The sequence below is a fragment of the Enhydra lutris genome, unplaced genomic scaffold (genome assembly GCF_002288905.1).
Source record: "Enhydra lutris kenyoni isolate GAN:26980312 unplaced genomic scaffold, ASM228890v2 scaffoldscaffold10, whole genome shotgun sequence".
NCBI lineage: Eukaryota > Metazoa > Chordata > Mammalia > Carnivora > Mustelidae > Enhydra > Enhydra lutris.
Window position 1 is genome coordinate 32,650,573 of NW_019154094.1, and position 22,857 is coordinate 32,673,429.

General features: G+C 34.6%; 1 protein-coding gene across 4 annotated transcripts in view; it reads left to right on the top strand.

Annotated features, from left to right (window-relative positions):
• LOC111144105 (contactin 6) overlaps positions 1-22,857 on the top strand; it is a 303,309-nt gene that overhangs the window by 246,688 nt on the left and 33,764 nt on the right. For all 4 annotated transcript variants that reach the window (XM_022498236.1, XM_022498237.1, XM_022498240.1 and 1 more), the window contains one exon: positions 10,043-10,170. In XM_022498236.1, the coding sequence (XP_022353944.1) occupies positions 10,043-10,170 (128 nt within the window). The remainder of the gene's footprint in view (positions 1-10,042; positions 10,171-22,857) is intronic.

Genomic DNA, 22,857 nt, shown 5'->3' on the forward strand with positions numbered 1-22,857 from the left:
CTTTAAAAAAAAAAAAAAAGAAAATTATGGTGAAGGATCTAAGGCAATACAGCAAACCAAAGATAGTCTTTTCAACAAATGGTACTGAAACAATTGAACAGCCACAAGCAAAAAAAAAAAAAAAAAATTGATGAATCTAAACACAGACCTTACACCCTTCCCCAAAATTAATTCAAAATGTACCATAGACCCAACTGTAGAACAGAGAACTATAAAACTCCCAGAAGATAAGGAAATAGAAAACCTAGGTGACCTTTGGTGTGGCCATGACTTTTCCAATAGAGCAAGAGCAGACCCGTGGAAGAAACACATAATACGCTGGACTTCATTAAAATTAAGGAAAAAAAAAAAGCTGCACTGTAAAAGACAATGCCAACAGAATGAGAAGTCAAGCCATAGACTAGGAGAAAATATCTTCAAAATATACATCTGATAAAGAACTGTTATCTAAAATACGCAAGCAGTGATTAAAATTCATAAGAAAACAACCCCAATAGAAAAATGGGTCAAAGACCTTAAGAGACACATCACCAAAGATCACACAAGATACAGAGATGGCAAACATGTATTTGAAGATTCTCTGCATCTTATTTCATCAGGAAAATGCAAATTAAAATGAGATGCTGCTACCTGCCTGTTAGAATGGCCAAAATCTGGAATACTAACACCAAATGCTGGCTAGGATGTGGAGCAGCAGGAACGCTTCTTCATTGCTAGCGGGAATGCAAAATAGTATAGGCACTTGAGAAAACAGTTTAGAGGTTTCTTATAGTACTGAACATACTTTCCCATACAACCCAAATATCACTATCATTAATATTTTCCCAAAGGACTTGAAACTTATGTCCATACAAAAGTCTGCACACTATAATGTATAGTGTCATAATTCAATCTTGCAAACACTTGGAAGCAAATAAGATACTCTTAAGTCAATTGAATCAATAAACTGGGGTTCATCTGGACAGTGGAATATTATTCAGTGCTAAAAAAAAATGAGCTATCAAGCCATGAAGAGAAAATGGTGGGATTTTAAATGCATCCTACTGAGTGAAAGAGGCCCGTTCGAGAGATTACATACTGTGTGATTGCATTATATGATATTCTGGAAAAGACGAAACTATGGAAACGGTGAAAAGATCAGTGGTTGCCAGGGGTTCGAGGAGGGAAGAATAAACAGGTGGAGCACAGAGGATGTTAGGTCAGTGAGAATACTTGGTGTGATACTACAATGACAGATGCATGTCATTCCATATTTTTCCAAATCCCAAGAATGTACAACACCGAAGGTGAGTCCAAAGGTAAACTATGGACTCTGGGTGATTATGATGATTATGATGTGCCAATATGGATTCCTCGGTTGTAAAAAGTGTACCACCAGTGGGAATGGTGATAACGTGAGAAGCTATGCATGTATGGGGGGTATACGGGAAATCTGTACCTTTCTCTTGATTTTACTGCAAAGCTAAAACTGCTCTTAAAAAAAAAAAAAAACTTAAAAAAAGGAAAATTCAAAATACAAGGTATCGTAATGATTCAGATAATGATTCAATAGGAAAAGGACTAACTCAGGATCAGAAGACCTGCATCCTGGCTGTGGTTAAGTAAAGTATTAAACCTCCTTGTGTATCAGGTTATTGCTATGCAGAAAATTACTCATCTTTAATATGTGGAGAGAGAGGAAGAGAAACTACTGCAGTTTGTGGTCAAGAAGCTGCATATTTTAGCCAGGTTCCCTGGGGAACCGCTAAGAGTGAGGCAGGTACACAGAGACAACAATATAGGATCATATTTTATTGCATTGGATATGGACTCATTTTAAGAACAGACCCCAGGGCAAATAATACTTTATATGCTAATAAAAATAATAATAAAAAAAAAAGAACAGAAACACACAGCTGGTAAGTTGGCATCAGTCAGCCACACAGACTATCTCTAGACAGAAGCTATGTGGGAACAGTCTTTGGAAAGAAAGAAAAAGGGACTTATATGCTGGCTGCTATTTTATGATGGGGCTGTATTATCTGGACCTTTGACAGCCAGCGGTACTGAGAGAACCTGAGGGAATGCCTAAGGTGGGCCTTTAACAGTGGGAATCCAGAGTAGGCTTGGGAAGACGGGTGGGATTCAGGTAAGCAGATTGGAGGGCAAATCCTCTGCTAGGTACTTGGGAAGAGCCTGTGTTTCCTCTCATTTAGAACTGACTGAAGATTGTGTGTTGTGCTGTGTTGAGAATGATCTACATCACTTGATAGAGAGGCTAGATTTTATTTTCTATCACCCATGCAGTCAGCTCTTAAGATAGGACTTCATTTTTGTTCCATCTTCATCTCTTTCTCATGTGTATGTGTGTGTGATCTCATTCTTGCTTTATTTTTACTGCTCTGATGGTCTTTTAAAGAATGATAAAATAGGGTTGCATTTATCCATTGGTTACATCTTTAAATTTCCCTTGGCCAGAGGAGTGAGCTATTTCCTGTGTATAATTACCATTAGAGTCATTTAAAGTTATTGCCTTAAAAAGAGGAGAATGAGAACCTTTACTTTGATTTAAATGAGCTAGCTTTGATATTTACTTGTTTGTAGATCATGTCAGTCATTTTTTGTAGCTTGTTAAAATAAGGAATTTTTAAGAGGTAGTTTATTAAGTGGCAGTGAAATCGGCATACCTATCACACCTTAGCTATGATAATCGGGTGCTAAAATTATTAAAATGTAATACCAATATTTGATCTAAAATGAATTCCAGTGGGACATTTTACTTAAAACCTAAATTGTGTAGAGTCAGAATTTATACACATTTTTCTACTTCATATCTAACTCATTTTAATCCAATCTATTTTACATTTTCTAGATATCAGTAAAATTAGACCGTCAATTAAAATTTCATGGTCTACAGTATTATCTTTAGACAGAACTGGAAGCAATACTCCAGTTAATAATCTAACTACAAAAATAGCAGTATTGCTCTAGTTTCAGCAATAAGAAATTATAATTGCCCAATGTCCTAATTTCTTGTAGTTTAAGAAATTTAGCTATTGCTAATCTTCTGCATCCTCAAACTTGGTGTTGGGCTATGGTTAATATCAAACAAACAAATAAAAATAGAGCCTTCATCATTTTTTATTCATGTGGGATCTACGTATACAGATTTGTTTTCTGTATGTAGGTTAACCAAAGATTGGATATATATTAGATTCACTGTAGTCATAACTAGATGTGAATGATAATCTCTATTATATTTAAGAGGTTTATAATAGATAGCTTATCACACGCAACACAGGAAAAAACATTCCACATTAGTCTTTCTGTAGTCTTTTTGACATGCATTTCAGGTAAAAGAGTCCCACAAGTTCATTTCATTGGTAGTCCATCTTCCTGGTATTTCATTCATAGTAACACATCAAGTAGAAGGCAACAGGTATGAAATGAGGCAAATGGGTAGACTATTACTTTTGTTTTCTGTTTATGCTCCTAACATTCCCTGACAGTAGGTAGACTGAAATGTTGGATGTTCAATCACTTCATATAGTGTTCCTTCAACTTATCAGTTAACCTTGAAATGCTTACATGTGTTGTTGGTTCAGTTTTCCACATGTTCTATTTTCTAATGCCACCATAAAATCTACCAATGTCATCTGACTGTCAGACACAGCTTGAGCTACTGAGTTTCTACCTTTTTAAAGCCCACAATGCAATTAGACGAATAGCGTAGTACATTACAAATGCCAGCTATTAATTTTTCAAATGTTGAATGGTCATGATACATCTACACATGTAATGTCTTTAAATTCTAATTTTTACAGAATATTTTAAATGCAAATGCCTTAATTTGTGATTTAATTATCTAGAGTACTAAGCTTTGGTAGTTTGGGGGAAATTTTTCTATTCAATAGTGCAAACAGTTGAAACACACTAATTAAGTGAATATTTGAATAGAGACTGGGGAGGAAGGGTGTTTATCACTTAACTGTGAATTGATTATATTGGAAGTGTTAAGAAGAAATATACAAACCCTGAAAGTTGAGTTTCAGAACCCAGTGACACCAAGCCCAACACAGTCCAGGACTAATAATCATGATAGTTAAAACCTTAAAAGGTACTGCTGAATCCAATCAGACAAAAGAGTTTTCAGACATCAGGCATGAGTCAGAGCCAAAATGAGAATCAAAAATCCCACTCTGAGTCATGAAGGAGAGCAAAAGCCAAAGACTAGTGCCAATGAAGAGTAAGCATGAGATTAATCACTAACATTTCATTAATTTCAATTATCATAGCAACTCTGTATTCCTTCCCAAAATAAAAATGAGAACATTGTCGGTCAGGAAGAGTAACTTGACAAATAACACAGTTGGGAGGATGCATGAATTCAGTGAAGGGTCTCAAGCAGCGAAACTTAGTGCTGGGAAGAGTCTCCCTGCATTAGGTCCCTTTCAAAGAGCCTGATATATATCTTTCAGTTCTCTTTGTTCAAAATGGAATGTGACAAAAAACAATGTTGTCACTGTTCATGGAGTTACAGAAGTGCCTATATTCTTTGGCAGAATGAGAAGCTGGTTCATTTAAAACCTACCTATTGACTGCTAACTAGCAGTCAGGCCTACTGCTAAACTAAGCATTTTAAATAGTTTATGTCACTCACTCCTCATGACTCTCTGACACAAGTAATATCCCTATCCACATGGTACAAATGAGAAACTGAGGACTTGGCATGTTGAGTAACTTGGCCCAGTAGTTATAAATATTAAATGTTAAGGCTCAGATTCAGTAACAGGCAAAGCAGTTTGACCTGAAACTCCATGTTTGCTAATAACTCTGCTAATAATACCCTATTGCATAGGATGGCATGGAAAAGAAGAAAAATAATTCTTAGTATCAGTCTTGCCATCATTATTGCTGCATGTTTAGGGTTAAACTCTCACATAGTAGAGAATATCAAACTTGCCTTTAAGGTGTCACAACAGTTTAGAACCCTGAGAAAATGTGCACGTGGACTCTCTGAAGGTGAGAGTAGAGTCTCCAATATTAAAGGTTATTCTGTACAAAGGAATGCATATGTAAAATGAATAAACTGCTCAAGTTTGTGTTCTTAGTAACTATACTGTTGGTAAACTATGCTTTGGAAACTTGAAGTGAAAGTGATTTGCCCAGATAGTCGCTTCCTGGTCCAAAGAGAAAGACAAGTTGGAATCTGGGCCCTGTACTACCTAGTGAATAACTTGAGTACACTCCTGCTTCTTCCCTTGTTTCAGTTTCCCCATCAGGAAATTGGGGATGATACCAATAGTGAGCCCAGGGGTTTGACTTAAGGATTCACTGAGTTGACATTTATTATACAATTAGTAGAGGGCCTGTGTAGAGTTGACCTGTAGTAATAACCTCCTTGGATTTTGACCACTGCGTTTGTTCATAGAGAAGTGTGGCCTTGGTAATTAACACCCTGTTACTCTTATTTCTATTATAACATCTAACATCCTGCCTAGAACTCAGTAGATACTAGTAAGTATTTGCGGAGTAAGTTTAGAAGGAAGAAAGTATTAGCATTGCTCCATTTCCATTTATATATTTAAATTGCTATTAAATTTTCTTTTCAATTCCCTTTATCTATTTAGCCCACTCCCCCCCACCCCTGCCTCCCCTCTGGTGACCACCAGTTTGTTCTCTGTATTTAAGACTCTTTTTGTTTGTTTGTTTGTTTGTTTCTTTCTTTCTTTCTTTTGTTTCTTACATTCCACATATGACTGAAATCAATGATATTTGGCTTCCTTTGAGTAGTTCACTCAGTATTATATTCTGTGGATCCATTCCTATTGTTGCAAATGGCGAGATCTTTTTTTCCCCCAAGTAATAGTCCATTGCATATATACCACACCTCCTTTATCCATTCTTCCATAGATGGACACTTGGGTTGCTTCCCTGTCTTGGCTGTTGGAAGTAATGCTGCAATAAATATAAGGTTGCATATCTTTTTGCATTTGTGTGTTTGTTTTCTTTGGTAAATACCTAGTGGTAGAGTTACTGGATCATATAATAATTCTATTTTTAATTTTTTGAGGAACCTCCATATTGTTTTCCACAGTGGCTGCACCAGTTTTCATTCCCAACAATATTGTATGAGGGTTCCTTTTTCTCCACATCCTCACCAACACTCGTCATTTCTTATCTTTGTCATTTTAGCCATTCTGACAGGTGTGAGGTAATATCTCATTGTGGTTTTGATTTGCATTTCCCTGTTGATTAGTGATATTGAGCATCTTTTCATGTTTCTGTTGGCCGTTTGTATGTCTTCTTTGGAAAAATGTCTAGTCAGGTCCTTTGTCCACTTTTAAACAGGATTATTTGGGATTTTTGGTGTTGATTTGGGTAAGTTCCTTATAAATGTTTGGTATTAACCACTTACTGGATTATATCACTTGCAAATATCTTCTCCCATTCAGTAGGTTGACTTGTCATTTTGTTGATGGTTTCGTTTGCCTTGCAGAAGCTTTTTATTTTGGTATGGTCAAGAGTCTAATTTTGTTTTTGTTTCCCTTACCAGGGGACACATAGCAAAAAAAAACCATTCCTATGACTAGAGTCATAGAAATTACTGCATATATTTTCTTCTACGAGTTTTATAGTTTCAAGTCTCACATTTGGGTTTTTAATCCATTTTGAGTTTTTGTAAGAAAGTAGTCCATTTTCATCCTTCTGAATATAGCTCTCCAGTTTTCCCAATCTTCTTGCCTCCTTTGGCATGGATTTGTTGACCTATAATCACAGGTTTATTTCTGGGGTTTCTATTCTGTTTCTAAATTGCTTTTGAATTTTTCGAAGCCATACCACATTAAATGATGCTCACATTTTTTCATTTAGGCTTTTATTATCTATGAGTAGTATAATCTCTGCATTAGGTCCTAATATACATATAAATATATATTTTATGTAATCACTTGATTGCCTTATGCTTCTGTCTCTATAACTATATTCTCTTTACTAATTATTCACAAAAATCTTTATTTTTATTACCAGAATGTTTTCTCAAATTTTTTGATAGTCAAGCTTATCAGTGCTTGTGGCTGTGTTTTGTTTTAAACACCAAAGAAGCTTACATGAAATCAAGATAGAATATTTAAATATATTTCATTAGTATGTCCTTTCTATCCCTCTAGATACCATTTTAAACTACCTTTTAGAATATTCCAAAAGAAGAATAAGAAAAGTCAGTCCTTATATTTCTCTATGAATATTAACAAAACCATGAATTAAAATGTTTCAGCTAATTTTTATAGGTGCTTTCTTCCTTCCCTGAAAATGTCAACTGTTTAGTACAGTTTGATTTTAGTTGGTTGTTCTTTCTTTCTTTCTTTTATTTTAATAATTTCTTTTTTTTTTAATCATTTCTGCTAAGCTGTATTTTAATATGTGACAGAACTTGAAATTTCACTTTTTTAAACTATTTTCTGTATAATTATTCTGCATAAAATTAGGGCTATGATTATGTGGTTTGATTCCATCTATGTTATCATAGAGTAAGTTTTCTTACTATATTTTACCATCTCTTACTAATTTAAAAAATTAGATGATAAGTTGAAATATACTATTTACCATGTTATAAAATTTTTAGTTATAGTTAAATCTCTGGTTTTCTATATCCTAGGTTGCTATGGAGAATTATTTTTTAATCATATTTTTAATAAGTGATAAATCAATTTGATTACTATTTTGGTTATTTTCATAAAATATTTGAATCTAACCTTTTTTATCTTTTATCCATTTTTGCATATTAATCTTATGAAAACAGTGTAGATTCTTGCTTAGAAATAAAAATAATCTTTACAGGCCAAAGTTGAACTTATAATTAATTGATCAGTGCTTCTCAAATCTTATTGTTCATCCTGATTGCTGGATATCTTGTTAAATGCAAAGTTTGATTCAGTAGGTCTGGGATGAGACCACATTTTGAGAAGCAAACACAGATGACTCTTCTAAGGGCATCTAATGACGACTCAACAGGAACTTCTTGAACATCAAAATAAACATGGAGAATTAGTCTACAGCAAGTAACTATAGATGGTTCTGGAAAGAGGATGAGTGCTAGAGATAATATAGAGATATGTAACTTTCAATTCATTCTCTAATACTTATTAGCTATTTACTCTTGGACAGATTGTAATTTTTCTTGGTCTGCATTCTCAGTATTTTAAACAGTGCTAGGCACATGAGAAATACCGGTTGGTTTTGAAGATTTCAAACAGATTTCAAACAGATTTTAACAGAAATAATCAATTTCAATGATGACAATTTCAATTCAATTCAACAAATGTTAACGTTGTCGAACATATACCACAAGCCTGAAAAGGGTAGTAATATTAAACCACTTTTTATATGAATTGTTCTTTTCTGAAAGCTAAGTGAAAAATAATATAACATATAAACACTGGCATTACTAGCTGGATATTTGTCTGATGACCTTTAGATATCAACAGATATATAATTTATATCACTTAAATTGTCTTACTGGCCAAAATTTAACATTTCTGTGTTCCTGAAAATTCCTGATTTTTCCTAAATTCTGGAGATAGGTGATACACCGAGATGCTTCTCACATTGATCTCTTCTAATTAAATCAGATACAGAATTATATTTGGCCAGCAGTTTGCTGCATATTAGAATAGCTTTACTACTATTGTGTCATTAAGAGTATGACACATACTGTTCATGTAAATTGCAACCAAGAAATCTAGACATTTCAGAAAATAAGTGAGATATCAAATGTCTGTTTGGGGAAATACTCCAAGATAATGGCTTAAACAAAAATCTGATTATAAGTCATGGAACATTCTAAACTCAGATGTGGCCCCAACTGAACACTTGACAGAATGTGGAACACAGCACTAATAGTAAACTCAAAATCAGAAGCTAGCTTCATACAAATTGTAGTTGGCTGATACTCTCTTGGTTTCAAATTGGGTAATTAATTATATTAGCTACATTTTGTGTGATACACATATTAGGCACAATGATATTATTTGCAATGAAACAAATACTGTTTAGTATTGTTAATGGATATGACATGCATGGCAATTGTTATATCTTTCTTTCCTTTAAAATTATTGTTGTGACAAATTAGTTTTCATCACTTATTTTTTACAACCCTGACTACCTACTAGTGTTTTAAGAGTCGTGTTTTTAGGAAGTTGCTAATTATATTTATAAGACATAAAATTGGACACATGCTTTAATTTTTCCTTTTTTTTTGGCTCCTTATTCAAACACTGAATAGTGATTTTGTCAAGAAACCAATCTTGGGTTTTCCCTGATTACAGCAGTGGTCTGATATTTGCTTTTGATTACTTCTGAGTTCTAGAGAAAACTTAAGAATCATTTTATGAAAGATTAGGATTTCTTAAACACTTATCCTTTCATTATGTGCTACATGATTGCATGTATTTTAGGACAGTTTAATTCAGTCTGATTAATGAAGGCTTCATTCTTTTTATGCTTTTACCCTTTTTAATGGTATAGGCCATGTAAAAGGATAAGCCTGGGCCCTTTGGCTATGAAACCATATAGATGGTTCCTTCAATTCACTAGCTCTGGCAAATATTATCATTGAGAACCCTGTTGTTTGATGGCTGAAAGTATTAAATAAGAGCAGGTTTCTAAAGCTATGACTAAACAACATGAAAATTAGCTTGCATTTCTCTAATGCCAAGTTCAATTTTCACCAGAGAGTTGACTTTTCAAAATGCATAGTGGTTAGTTACATTTGTTATTAATCAAGCAAATGGGCATTGTAGCATCAAGCATTCATTTTATTTTTAATGGGCTTCAAAATCAACAATGATAAGTCAAGTGGTAGTATAGTAATTATCAATACTGTGTCAGAATAAGAGCAAATATCATTTATTCTACTATGGGGATTCAGAGATAGCTCACAGTCAAGGATAGGATAAAAGGAAATGAGTATGGTTATGGTTTTAGTAATGTTTTAAAATGAATATAGATGGTTAAGGCTTATTTTAAGAGCCTTACTTCTGTTAATTATGTATTTTCTTTTTAGAGTGTTTCTCTCAGAGGATGGCAGCCTCAAGATATATAACGTTACTAGGTCAGATGCCGGATCATATACTTGCGTAGCTACAAATCAGTTTGGCGTTGCAAAGAACACTGGCAGCCTAGTCGTAAAAGGTATTTTATTATCTTCATTTGTGCTTGATGAACATTGGAGATATGTGTACCTATCACAATCTCTATCATTGTGTGAAACTTGTATCATGTTGTATATGTGAAATATTTGATTTCACAATTTAAGAATCGTGTTCCCATATTCATTAATAGTATGTTTGCTCTGCCAGTGGGATACCACAGCAGATGTGAATACTTCGGCAGTTGAAATGCTGTCAGTGGGTAATTAGACAGAATTAAAACTGGCACCTAAAACATTTGAATTTTCACAAATGACTTAACGTAGGAAGCTATGGACATTTTGATAAAATCGGATGATAATATTTTTCTTGGTTAAGTTTCCTTCAGAAACTCTCATTTTATATGAAATTTTTACCATGGATATAAGGTTGCCAAATTCATAACCAGTTCATTTATTTATATAACTCTAGGTGCATAGCTCGTGAGATGCAGACCCTCTTGCATACACTTTAATGAGTAGTTTCTTTCAAAGAGAAAAAAAAATTAAAATATCTGTGTCTGTGTAAATCATTATTATAGCCATCATGGTAAACCTATAAGTTCACATAATTTATGATGATAGAACTGCATACTCTGTTCTTCAGACTTTTAAGCTACTATCAATACAAATGTACCTCCATCTATCACCAAGGGACATAATTAGTATTCAAGTATCTATTCCCCATCTTTGCTACTTTACTTTGTTGAATCTCAGCTCATAAAACTAGTATGTTTACTGGAAGACATGTCACTTTTATCATTTCATTGCCTCCTGGATGATTAAAATGACTGTCTTGATAAAGTAGTTCGAACAGCTAATTAAGCCCAAATAATTAAATTCAGCAATCAGTGCTTTATCATCATTTCTATTAAAAATAAATATATTAAATAGAAAGTAGTTAGCTACTACATTTCAACTACTCTTTAAAATATCTCAAGGAAAAAAAAATACCCACCTTTATCCCTGGAAGATATTTTTGCCAACATTGTCTTAAACATATTACATTATGCCTGCTGACAATTGTCTAAAACACTCAGGGGAAATGTGATTGATGTAACTTGTGTCAAAATCTTATCAGTGTGACACATTTGGAAAAACTTTACTTCCTTAAGATTGTATTGTCATCAGATTTTTAAGACAGAGATGGACTTAACATTTCAAGGAATGTGCTGTAGCTGTATCTAATGATAGGATATCTCTCCAGCAAATGGTTGGTACTACCCATATACTGAAAAACAACATTAAGGGAAAAAAAAGATTTATTCCCTCATTTCAAATTAAGAAGGTGCAGGTGGTAGCCATTCATTTTAAAATATGAAGAAGGTTAAAATATGGTGGAGGACAGCAATCACAGTTAATTTTTCCAAGAATGGAGAAATCCAGAGGGAATTAAAACAAATATAAAGGATCAAAGGTACTGGTGCTAGAAATGTAGTTTCTCAATGAAAGTTTCTGCAGAATACTGGTGATCCATTAGGACCATTGGTTTTACTGCTAAAATACAGTGATGGGCATCCTTTCATCACCTACATTCCAGTGATAAAAGTTATTATATATATTGGACTGCAATGGCTACTTTCTCTTCCTCAAATGTTTCAAACATTTGGCATCATGATGATGTCCTTTAGCAAAAAATGGGTGAAAAGAAAAAAAGAGGACTCACATAAATATGTAACTGGAGAAGGTGGACTGTGCTTATTTCTCAAGGTGGCAGTTGGATATTTCAGCTTTGTAACATAGCCATGTTTTTTCTAGATGGGTTCCCAGTTCTTTGGATAGAAACAAGTTCATCTGTAATTTGGCATAGTCCATAAAACACACGATCAACTCTCTGGACAAGGGAGAAAATAAATAAGATTGCTTGGTTTAAAACAAAATGAAACAAAGCAAAACACAAAAATTCCATGAAGTTTTATTTATTTCTAGTGTTCTTTGCTGGGGCTATTGGAACAAAATTATCCTAATCTGCAGTCCTGGTCGCCCTAATCTTTACCACTCTTCCTTCCTTGGTAGGATTTTTGGTTTTCTGACATGCTATATACTTCACTTATTTGTCATGTCTATGGTTTTTTTCTCCTTCTTTCTCTTCTTCTAGAAAGAAGCATAAAGAAGGCAGAAATGTCACAAATCCTAGAACAGTCCTGGGAACTGTATGTGTTCAATAAATAATTATTGATTGAGTGAGATGATTTTATCCTACACTCTTTAGTTCTTAGATAATCTCCATTCTGACTTTCTTGCCCTAAAATATGAAGGTTTTCTGTTTCTCAGGGGTTAAGCTTAGGATACTTTGCAATAAAGAGCATCAAAGGAAAATAATGAACTTCTAAAATATTTTCACTTTCCATATTTTAGGGTTTGTAGTTATGTATTTCTAATACATAGAGAACTCCTTACTCTGCAAGGGGGAACAATTGTGAAGTACATGAAAATCCTACAGACTTCATGAAGAGAACTCACTGTTCCAATATTTTCAGCACAAAGAAGAGAATCATTTACATATGCAAACAGGGCATATATCAGTATGCATGAATATCAAGTAATTTTCACTCATTTATATCTAATAATGAGAAGGAAATTGTGTTTGTTATTTTTAATCTTCATGAAATACCCACGTTCTGTTTTAGGGGGATCTCTATGCTTCTTTGCCATTAACAAGAACCATGTTAAAAAGAAATACATACATACAGAGTAACATAAAAACATACATTTAAAAATAACTACATAAACAAAAAACGTGGACATTACAAATAAAAGCGTCTTTAGAATTTTTTTATTTTTTATTGATTTGTATTCTATGATTATTTATTGAACTGTGGGATTGCGGTGTAAATACGGACCTAAGATAAGTCTGTCATTAGCATATCCTCTTAACTGGACTCCTATCGCTAATTCTCTTTCAAGTAAGAATGTTTAAACTATTCCTGATGAAGAATTATTATTTTACAACCTACAAATTTGAAGCTTTAATCTGAGAAAGAATTATAATAATATGCATTGATTCAACCATTTTCCTGACTATTAAGAGTATAGTCATCTGGTTGTTTAAAATGATTTAATGTGTGTGTGTGTGTGTGTGTGTGTGTGTGTGTTCGTATTTTCTAGTCTATGGTGTTCATCTGATTGTCATTACAGAGTCAAATATAATTTTGTTTCTCACACCAAAATCAGCATATAGTGACCTTACTGGTAATAAGGTGGTAAAGAGCAAATGAGAAATTTCAGTAAAGCTGATGAAACAATCATCTCTCTTTGAATTGACTTATCAGCCCCAGTCATGCAAGAAATGTTGTTGTTAGATAACATGTAAAAAGATAATAGTTACAAGAGTAAGATATTTTCCAGCTTAGTTTTTAGCTGATATGGCTTATCTGCGTTAAGAGGATTCTGAAGTTATCTGCACTGTGTGTTAGAGATTTCTATTTCACTCATGCAGTAGAATAAAGCCATTTTTCATTCAAACAGGGAATTTGGGAGCGCAATTAGCGCCAGCCTTGCTGGAGCCTCGGATGATGCCCAGTGTAATCCGAGGACATGTTCCTTAGGCACAAACAAGGAATCAAAAAGAGAGTTTAGGTGTTTTCGTTTTGGAGGACTTGCATAAAATTACAGTGTGTACATACACTTAAGAGGTACATGAAAATCACGTAAAAGGGGAAATGATTTGATCTGGCATTTGAAAAATTATTAAAAAGCAGAGTAACAGCAGGCTATAAAAATGATCTTGTTTGCAGGCAACATTTGTTTTTGTTTCCCCACAGGAGAAGTTTTGGATGTTCAATTATAGGCCTCATTGCTTCAGCATTATTTTCAACTGAAATGTCGGAACTTGGAAAAGCATATCTAATGTGCAAATTAAGTTTATTGCCGCTCATTTAGTTGTTTATTCTTTGTGATAGAAGTCTTTATTATACCAGCATGGAGAGTGGCCTATCTGTTTTCTCCAACAGAGTGATGGTGTGCACCATTATGGTTTTCTATTTACTAAGAGAAATACCAAGATAGGTAGATAATTGGAGGCTTTGTGGCTTCAAAAGGCAGTTTAAAGGATTTGAGGTGCTGAGCCCAGCTTTATTGAGAAGCTCAGCTTTATTGAGTAAACCAAAAGTACAATTTCACAGAAATGACAAGGCACATTGGAATACATCAGTCATATTTTAGTGGCTGGAAACACCACTGCAGAGAAGTCTCCAAGTACTGCTAATATTTTCCTCAGAATGCTTAATCATGTGCCCCAGTTTTCTACAAAGAATGGTTTAAAGCATTTTTATAGAAAGGAAGCTTTGATTTAAAAATTATTAGTGGAAGTGTTTTTCAGGAGAAAAAATACATAGTGAAATTGTACACTGGCCAGGAATTTTCTTTCCCCCACTAATATTGAAAATAATGCTGAGTGAACTCTTGACACTGGAATTCCATAGTCCCTTCAAGTAAAAATGGAAGGAAAGAAGGAAGGAAGGAAGGAACGGAGAGAGAGAGAGAGAGAGAGAGAGAGAGAGAGGGAGACAAAGAAAGAAAGGTAGGAGGGAAGGAAGGAAGGAAGATAAACAACAACAAAGAAAACCCCCAAAACATTTATTTAAGCAAATACAGTATTAGTGTTATTTTGGTCTTTGTAACAATTTAGTCCACAGTCTTTTTAAAAATGTAGCACACACCACTCCCATAAAATTTCCAGGTATGTTAAACAGTTGTTTTTTCTGAATATGTATTTTATAATATATAGTGTAAAGGACAGATATTAATGAATTTTAGGTTTTCACCTTTTGTTTTATATTGTTCCAGATGTTTTTCATTGAACAATTAAACCTAAACTGGTCAAAGTTTTGTTTAGTTTTGTTTATTCTTAATAAAAATAGGGACCGTATAGCTAGTCTTTCAAGCTAAGTGGAGGAAGCCAGACAGATGAGGATACACCACTCCTCAAAGTCATGAAGAGCACAGACTTTGGAATTAAATTAACTGGCTCTATTATTGAGTAGCATAAGACCTTGAAGAGGTTTTTTTGTTTGTTTTTTTGTTTTTATTTTTGTCTTTGTTTTTACTATTACTGGTGTTGTATTCTTTATTACTATTATTATTAACCACCATTAAGCAAATATTTACTGTGTTCCAGGCACTGTGGTAGGTACTTTATGTCCATCATCTCAGTGATCCCTCACAACACTGTAAAGCAAATAATCATTATCTCTTTTACACAAAGGGAAACTGAGGCATAGATTGCTAAAATGACTTGACCATGGCTCTTGTATTAGTAAGTGACAGAACTTTTTTCCTTTTTTTTTTTAATCTTCCAGTTGAATTTATGTAATAATAATGGCCTGAGACACTTTCGGTTTCACATGACATTATTTCAAGTCCAGTGGAAATAAAAACAGAGTATCTTGCAAAAACTAGTACATTTCCTAAATAGTTCAGCTTTTCATTTATTAGAATTCAATATCTGTTTATACTCTTTTCCATTTGAGGTGAACTTTACAGGTATGAAATACACAAATCTTAAGTGTTTGCTGAATTTTGGCAAGTGCATATACCTGTGTATCCTAAACTCTACCAAATATAGAACATTAACATCACCCTGTAGAACTTTCCCTTGTGGCCCTTTGTCATCCCTCAATTCCTGCTCCCACCTGACTTATAGAAGCAACCACTATTAGGATTCTTTTCTGTTACTGTTACTGTTAACTGTCTGTTACTGTTCTGTTTCTGTTACTGATTTCATACAAATGCCATCATACAGTATATATGTTTTGGTATCTGGCTTCTTTCAGTTGGCTTACACCACTAGTATCTACTTTCTCTTTTCATTAAAGATTAATGAAACAAAACTTTAACCAACAGCAGGTTTAGTCCGTGCAGTAAAAAAATGTCTTGAACTGTCAGTGTTTTTGTCTTCAGTTTCCTTTCCCAGCCTGCATGTGTGCCCTGAATATTTGGTTAGGAATTGGAAGTTTAGTAATATGTCCTTGACTCCATTCTAATGGTAAAAGACACAGTTAGACTCCTCCTTTGCTTGAACCTTCTATTTCTATAGTGGCCCGGAGGTCACTTATGTTCTAGTGCCATTTTTTAGGGATAATGTGTATCATTAGGATGTACAAGACCCTCAGGTGCAAGTTCTATTTTCAGTTTATGGATCCTGAATACTCAAGGAAGCAGCTAGCAAATTCTTTCAAGCCCAAGTGAGGGATGGGCGTGGAGGAGGGCGGTGCCAAAACAGAGACGAGGAATCCGAGGAATACAATTTACCCTGCTTCTCATCTTCTTTGCCTCATCTCATCTTGCCTTTTATTTTTTTTTTTCCATTTTGTCTTCCCTCACCTCCAACATAAATGTTCAGAAGAAAACATCATCTTTCTGCTAGATCCTGTAGCCAGGCAAAATAAAATTTCCTCATTCCATTTCCTATAAAACTACAGAATTCTTCAGCCTGATGTTTTACTAGGGCCCAGCACAGAGTTATAGTTGGAGGACAGAGTGAACATTATCTGTTTATAAGAGATATAAATATGATGCCATAAATAGTCACTGCCTGTTATGTGTTAACAGCTTTGAAACTGAGTAGTTGGCATATCTAATTCATTAGGCAGATTCTATGGTGCATGCTCTTTCTGAATAGATGTCAGACCCTGTTTTGATTACTTGTTAATATAGAAGATCTGTGTTTACATTTTACATTATTACTTGCTAGGGAATTTTTCAGTGTTACCTTGCATGATACTTAGACATATTTTCTCATTTAGACAACTCCAGTTTAGACAATTACTTTCTCTAGACTGTTCTTTGTTTATTTCTTTTACTCTGGGGTTTTGGTAGTCTTTTCATATTTGTTCCACATCATTTCAATACTGAGGTGAAAGATAAATGGGTAATGGTACCTGCAGGTAAACTGGAGTATATTGGCCATGGTTACTTTATGCATAATTGAAATTATGAAAAACTATACTCTGCCTGTATTGGAATATACCAAGTGCTGCATGTAGATTTTAATCTGTAAAATACATGTCTGAGCAGATAAAGATTGCACTTGACTAAGAGGATAGAAAACATCCTAGCCTTATGCAAGTATATGTACAAAGAGAAAAAACATATTATAAAGATTAAAAACCCCTCCATTTCTGGCTTGCTAGAGGAGGAAATTAAAGACTCCATCACACTGATTTCCTTGTGTTTTTTTGTTTTTTGTGTTTTGCTATCTCTGTAAAGAGTTTATTTCAGAGACTAGCTTTGATTTTCCTCTATTTGCTTTCCCTAGAGTTAGCAATTTTCTTATTTTGTTTGCTTAATTTTCTGTGGACTTGACGATGATTGATTCCTCAATTTTGTCTCTGTTGTCCCCCTTCACTATCAACCTGTCCTTCTGTATGGGAGCCCAGCTGCCTAAACATCATGCCTTTCTCAAAAAGGGAGAATTGCATCTTCCAATAGATTTTTGAGAAAGAATTCAAGAGGAATGCAATGTTTTGGAGATCTTTCATGTTTGAAAATGTATTTATTCTATGCTTACATTTGATTGATGGCTTAGTTGGAAACAGAATTCTAGATTAGAAATCATTATTCTTAGCAATATGGAGATGTTACTGTGCTCTGAAAGCTGAAACCATCTTGATTTCTGATCTGTTGTTTATGACATCATTTCTGTCTGTCTGCTTGTCTTAGTTGTTTTTTCCCAACGTTCCACAATTGCCTGATGATGTGCTATGGTGTAAATCTATTTTCAGCCTTTCTACAGGGCAATTGGTATACTTTGTCATCCTGAAAACTCATACTTTATCCTGGAATGTCTTCCTGGGTAATTTAATAATTTATTCCATTGCTTTCTCTATAATCCCTATTACTGAAAACATTGTATTTCCTAAACTGTTGAAAAAATTAGATTTCCTGGGGTGCCTGGGTGGCTCAGTGGGTTAAAGCCTCTGCCTTCGGCCTGGGTCATGATCCCAGGGTCCTGGGATGGAGCCCCACATTGGGCTTTCTGCTCAGCAGGGAGCCTGCTTCCCCCTCTCTCTCTCTGCCTGCCTCTCTGCCTACTTGTGATCGCTGCCTGTCAAATAAATAAATAAAATATTAAAAAAAACAAACAAACTAGATTTCCTAAACTTTAGTTTGTGTGTATGTATATGTATATATGTATGTATCTATCTGTGTGTATAGTTTATTATATTTTATATATTTCTATATTTAGGTAGTAGATACAGTTTTTATACATGTGTATATAAACTGTATATATTTTTGTTTCTCTCTCCTAGAATCCATTGTATATCTTTTTGTTTCTACCTCTGGGAATTTTTTACTTTGCTATTTTTTAAAAAATGTCTAGGAGTCCTTTTATTTTCTGACTGTTCTTTATATAATACCTTGCATTCTCTCTCTCTCTGAAAATATTGCTCATAGTTTTTCTTTTATCTAGCTTATTTTTCCTGCATGACCTCTGTGATCCCCAACTGCTTGCTTCTCTTTCTTTGTTTTAATCCCTACACTTTATTAAGAGGTATACCAGGATACTTTGTGAATCTTAGTTATCTGCTCATATTTAAGAATGGGGCACTAAAAATCTTACAGAAAGCTCTGATCAAGTGTATGTGTGAGGGGAGCATTTAATACTGGACTTCACACTAAGATGATCTGGCCAGTATATATCCTTGGAAAATGTAAACACACTATGGTTAGGATTTTCTCTTTGGTTTATCAGATCCCTAGGAAAAGCATCTCCCATTTCTCACCCCACTTTCCTGCCCAGAGAGCAAAGGCCCAGCAGCCAGCACCCTCAGAACTAAATGACATACAAGACATGGATCTCAGTCCTTACTATATACATGTTTGTTAATTTCCCTGCTTTTAGTTAAGATTCCCTCATCTTCAACTATGCTTGCTACGGAGCAGTTCAAAGACTCTCCATTTCGTATTCTCTCAGGAGAATAATTTGCTAATCTTCTACTGAAATGAGAAAACACTACAGAGACCAAAATGCTTCCTATTCATAAAGTCTGTAAGGGGAGTTGACATGTTCAATGAATTTTCTTCTCTGCCTTCCTCACAGCCAGCATAGGATTGAGCTTTATGGTAGATCAGTTAGAAATCATTTCATTTCGTTCCAGTTTCTCAAATTTTGTCTCCCCTTTTGATCTCTGTTTTGGTGGATTTAGGACTTTGGAAAAATTTCTTTTGGCTTCATTTATTAGATGTTTGTAAAAAACTGAAAATAAAGACCATGTTTAATCAATTATCTTCACCAGGATATTATATGTCTTATATTTTATACTGATACTATTCTTCTCTACTAACATTTACAAAAAAGCCAAACTTTAGTTATTTCTTACCTGAACAAAATTTATCAAGAAATCAATAAATCACAGTTTGGTAGATAACGGGTCATGAACTCAAGTCTTCCACTTGTGGTCTAGATATGATTCCATCTCACGTTCAGGGACAATTTCCTCTCTCTGCCTCTTAGTCTCAGTCTACCTCACTCTCTTTCTTCTCTCTTATTTTGTGTAACACACCATCCCCACCAGAATACTTTCATATTATTATTCTCATCATTTAAAAAAAAAGACCTTTTCTGACCTGCTTCCCTTCCAGCTACTGCCATAGTTGACTATTCTCCTTTATATCAAAACTCTTCAGAAGTTGTCTATGTGAGCTTGCTTTTTCCACTCCTTCTGGCCGACTTTGTTTTGAATCAACACGACCAGGCTTTTCCCTTCCCATTCCATCAACACCGCTCTTAACAAGGTGACTAGTAACCTCCATGTTGTGAAATCCAGCACTTAGTTCCCCATCTTCATTTACTTAACCTGTCAGACTATTGATCACATCCTTCTTGAAACACATTCCCCACTTGGCTGCCTGCACGCTACATGTGTCAGGTTTTCCTTTTCCTTCTACATCTTATGTCACTCCCTTTCCATTTACTTTGCTGTTTCCTTTTAATCTTACCCATTTCCTAAATTTGGAGTGTGCCAGGGATTTGTTCTTGAATTTGTTCTCTGCCATATCTACTCCCTCTCATTCAGTGTCTTATTTAGTTTCGTCATGTTAAATACCATACACAAGCTAATTCCAAAATGATATACTCCATTCAAATACCTGCCTCATTCCCCAGGTCCCCTCACCAGTTTACCATCTTCACTTACCAGTTTACTATATGCTAATATTGGCCTCCTAATTCTTACTCCCAAGACTTGTTCCTACTGCAGTCTTTCCCTCTATATATTTTTTAAAGATCTTATTCATTCATTTCAGAGAGAACGAGTTAGAGAGAAGATGAGAGGGGACAAGGTCAGAGGGCGAAACAGACTCCCCATGGAGCTGGGAGCCTGATGTGGGACTCGATCCCGGGACTCCGGGATTATGACCTGAGCTGAAGGCAGCTGCTTAACCAACTGAGCCACCCAGGTTCCCCTCACTCTATATTAATAACAGTCTGTAGTGACATTAGCCAGGCCAAATCCTTTTAGTCATTTTTACTCCTTGCTTTCTTTCAAACCCCATTTCCAACTGTCCAACAGATGGCCCTCAGCATCAATAAATGTACATAATCTAACTACTTCTCACTGCTGCACTTACAAAACTTTAGTTAATCCACCACCATCTCTTTCCCGGTACATTTCTGCAGCACAGAGGTGCTTCACCAAGTTGATTTTGCCTCCAAGGGGACCTTTGGCAATGTGTGGAGATAATGTTTGTTGTCACAACTGAAGGATCTACTGACATCTAGTGGGAAGAGGCCAAGGATGCCACTAAGTATCTTGGAATGCACAGGGCAGCCTCCTCACCTTATTCTGAATCCACCCATACAGAAAGGCAACGAAAAATTATCGGGCTCAAAACGTTGATAATGTTGAGGTTGAGATACCCACTCATACAACCTTATGATTTGTCTTGATTCCATCATGCCTCCCTTCTAGAAACTAGAATGTTCCTATTAAAATGTAAATGAGATTTTTTTTTTTTTGCCTCTTCATGATGGAAGTCCTCTAATAGCTCCTCAGTTCAGTGTTGTTTCATTTGCTTAGTATTCATACTAGTGTACACCTGGAAGAAGGTAAGGATTTGATACTGATTGAGTGGTTTTGAATAAAAGATCGAAAAAACAATTAGTTATTTTTATGTTAAGGATTTCTGCTTCTGTTGAATTCTTTCTCCAACTGTTATCAGTTATCATACTGTTAAGGTATTATCTAAAATTCTAATGATAAATGGCCTAAATATTTTCAACCTTACACACAATCTGTTATTAAACATTAATAATATTTGGAGAAACTTTTGTCCTGACTAGTTGAAGCAGCTTTATCAGACTATTATCAGCCAAAAATATTGTTAAAACCTTTTAAAAATAAATAAAAATAGCAGTTCAAAGGAATTATGACAGTAACCAAGGGGTTTGCAACATGAAGGACAATAGTCTGGAGAAAAGAAAAGAACGAAAAGAAAAGCAGAACTCCCCAGTGTTTTTCTCCAGAAACTTGCCACTTCCCAAGCACTACAAATTAGGAATAAAAAAGAAAAGAAAAAATAGAAAGCAGAAAATGCCTCAAGCAGAAATTTTGGTAGCCTCATAGTGCAAGGAAGACAACAATTGGGGCTCAGAATTAGCCAGATAAAATGAAGCCTACTACATAATTTGAGATTGAGTGGAGACACCTAGAGCACTTTATCCTGGTAATGAAAACAGAACAAAATTGACCACTGCTTAAAATGACTGACATTCAGATTCCATTTGTATCCATTTCCCGACTGGACTCTGCTCTTTTTAGTTGCCTGATTTAAAAAGGAAATCTTCTTGGAAAAAAATATAACAATATAACTATATATAACTATATATATATGTGTGTGTATAAATATGTGTGTGTGTGTATATATATATATATATATATATATATATATATATATATATATAAAAATATAACAATAGCAATAACAATAAAACAAATTTCAATGCATAATGCTGGTATTCAGTAAAATTTTATCAGGAAAAGCTGGAAGCAGGACCAAATGATCAAAACCCAGAACATCTGACATTAGCAATAAGTCACAGCTGATAGGAATATGAAAGTTACTAGACAGGGGTTTTTAAATAATTGTGATTAACATGTTAAAAATGACAAGATACCGAATTTCAGGAGGAAAATGGCATGTATTAAAAATCTGTTAGAGAAAAACAAATATCATATGATTTCACTTATGTGTGGAATCTAAAAAATAAAACAAAGGAACAAACAGAAACCGACTCATAAATACAGAGAACAAACCGGAGAGGAGGCAGACAGAGAAATGGACAAAATAGGTGAAGAGGTCTAAGAGGTACAAACTTCCAGTTATAAAACCAGTAAGTCATGAAAACGAAAAGTACAGAATAGAGGATATAGTCAGTAATATTGTAATAACATTGTGCAGTGACACCTGGTGACTGCATTTATTGTGGTGAGCATTGAGTAATGCATAGAATTGTGGAATTACTATGTTGTGCACCTGAAACAAATATACTACTGTGTGTCAACCCTACTGCAATTAAGAAGAATCAACTGGAAGTCTGTAACTGAAAAATACAAAAGCTAAATTAAGAACAGTATAGATTGATTTTTAATACCAGATTAGATATGACAGAGAAAAGAATTAGTAAAATGGAGGATGTGTGAATAGAAAATATCCAGACTGTAACATGGAGAGCAAATGCAATGAGGAAG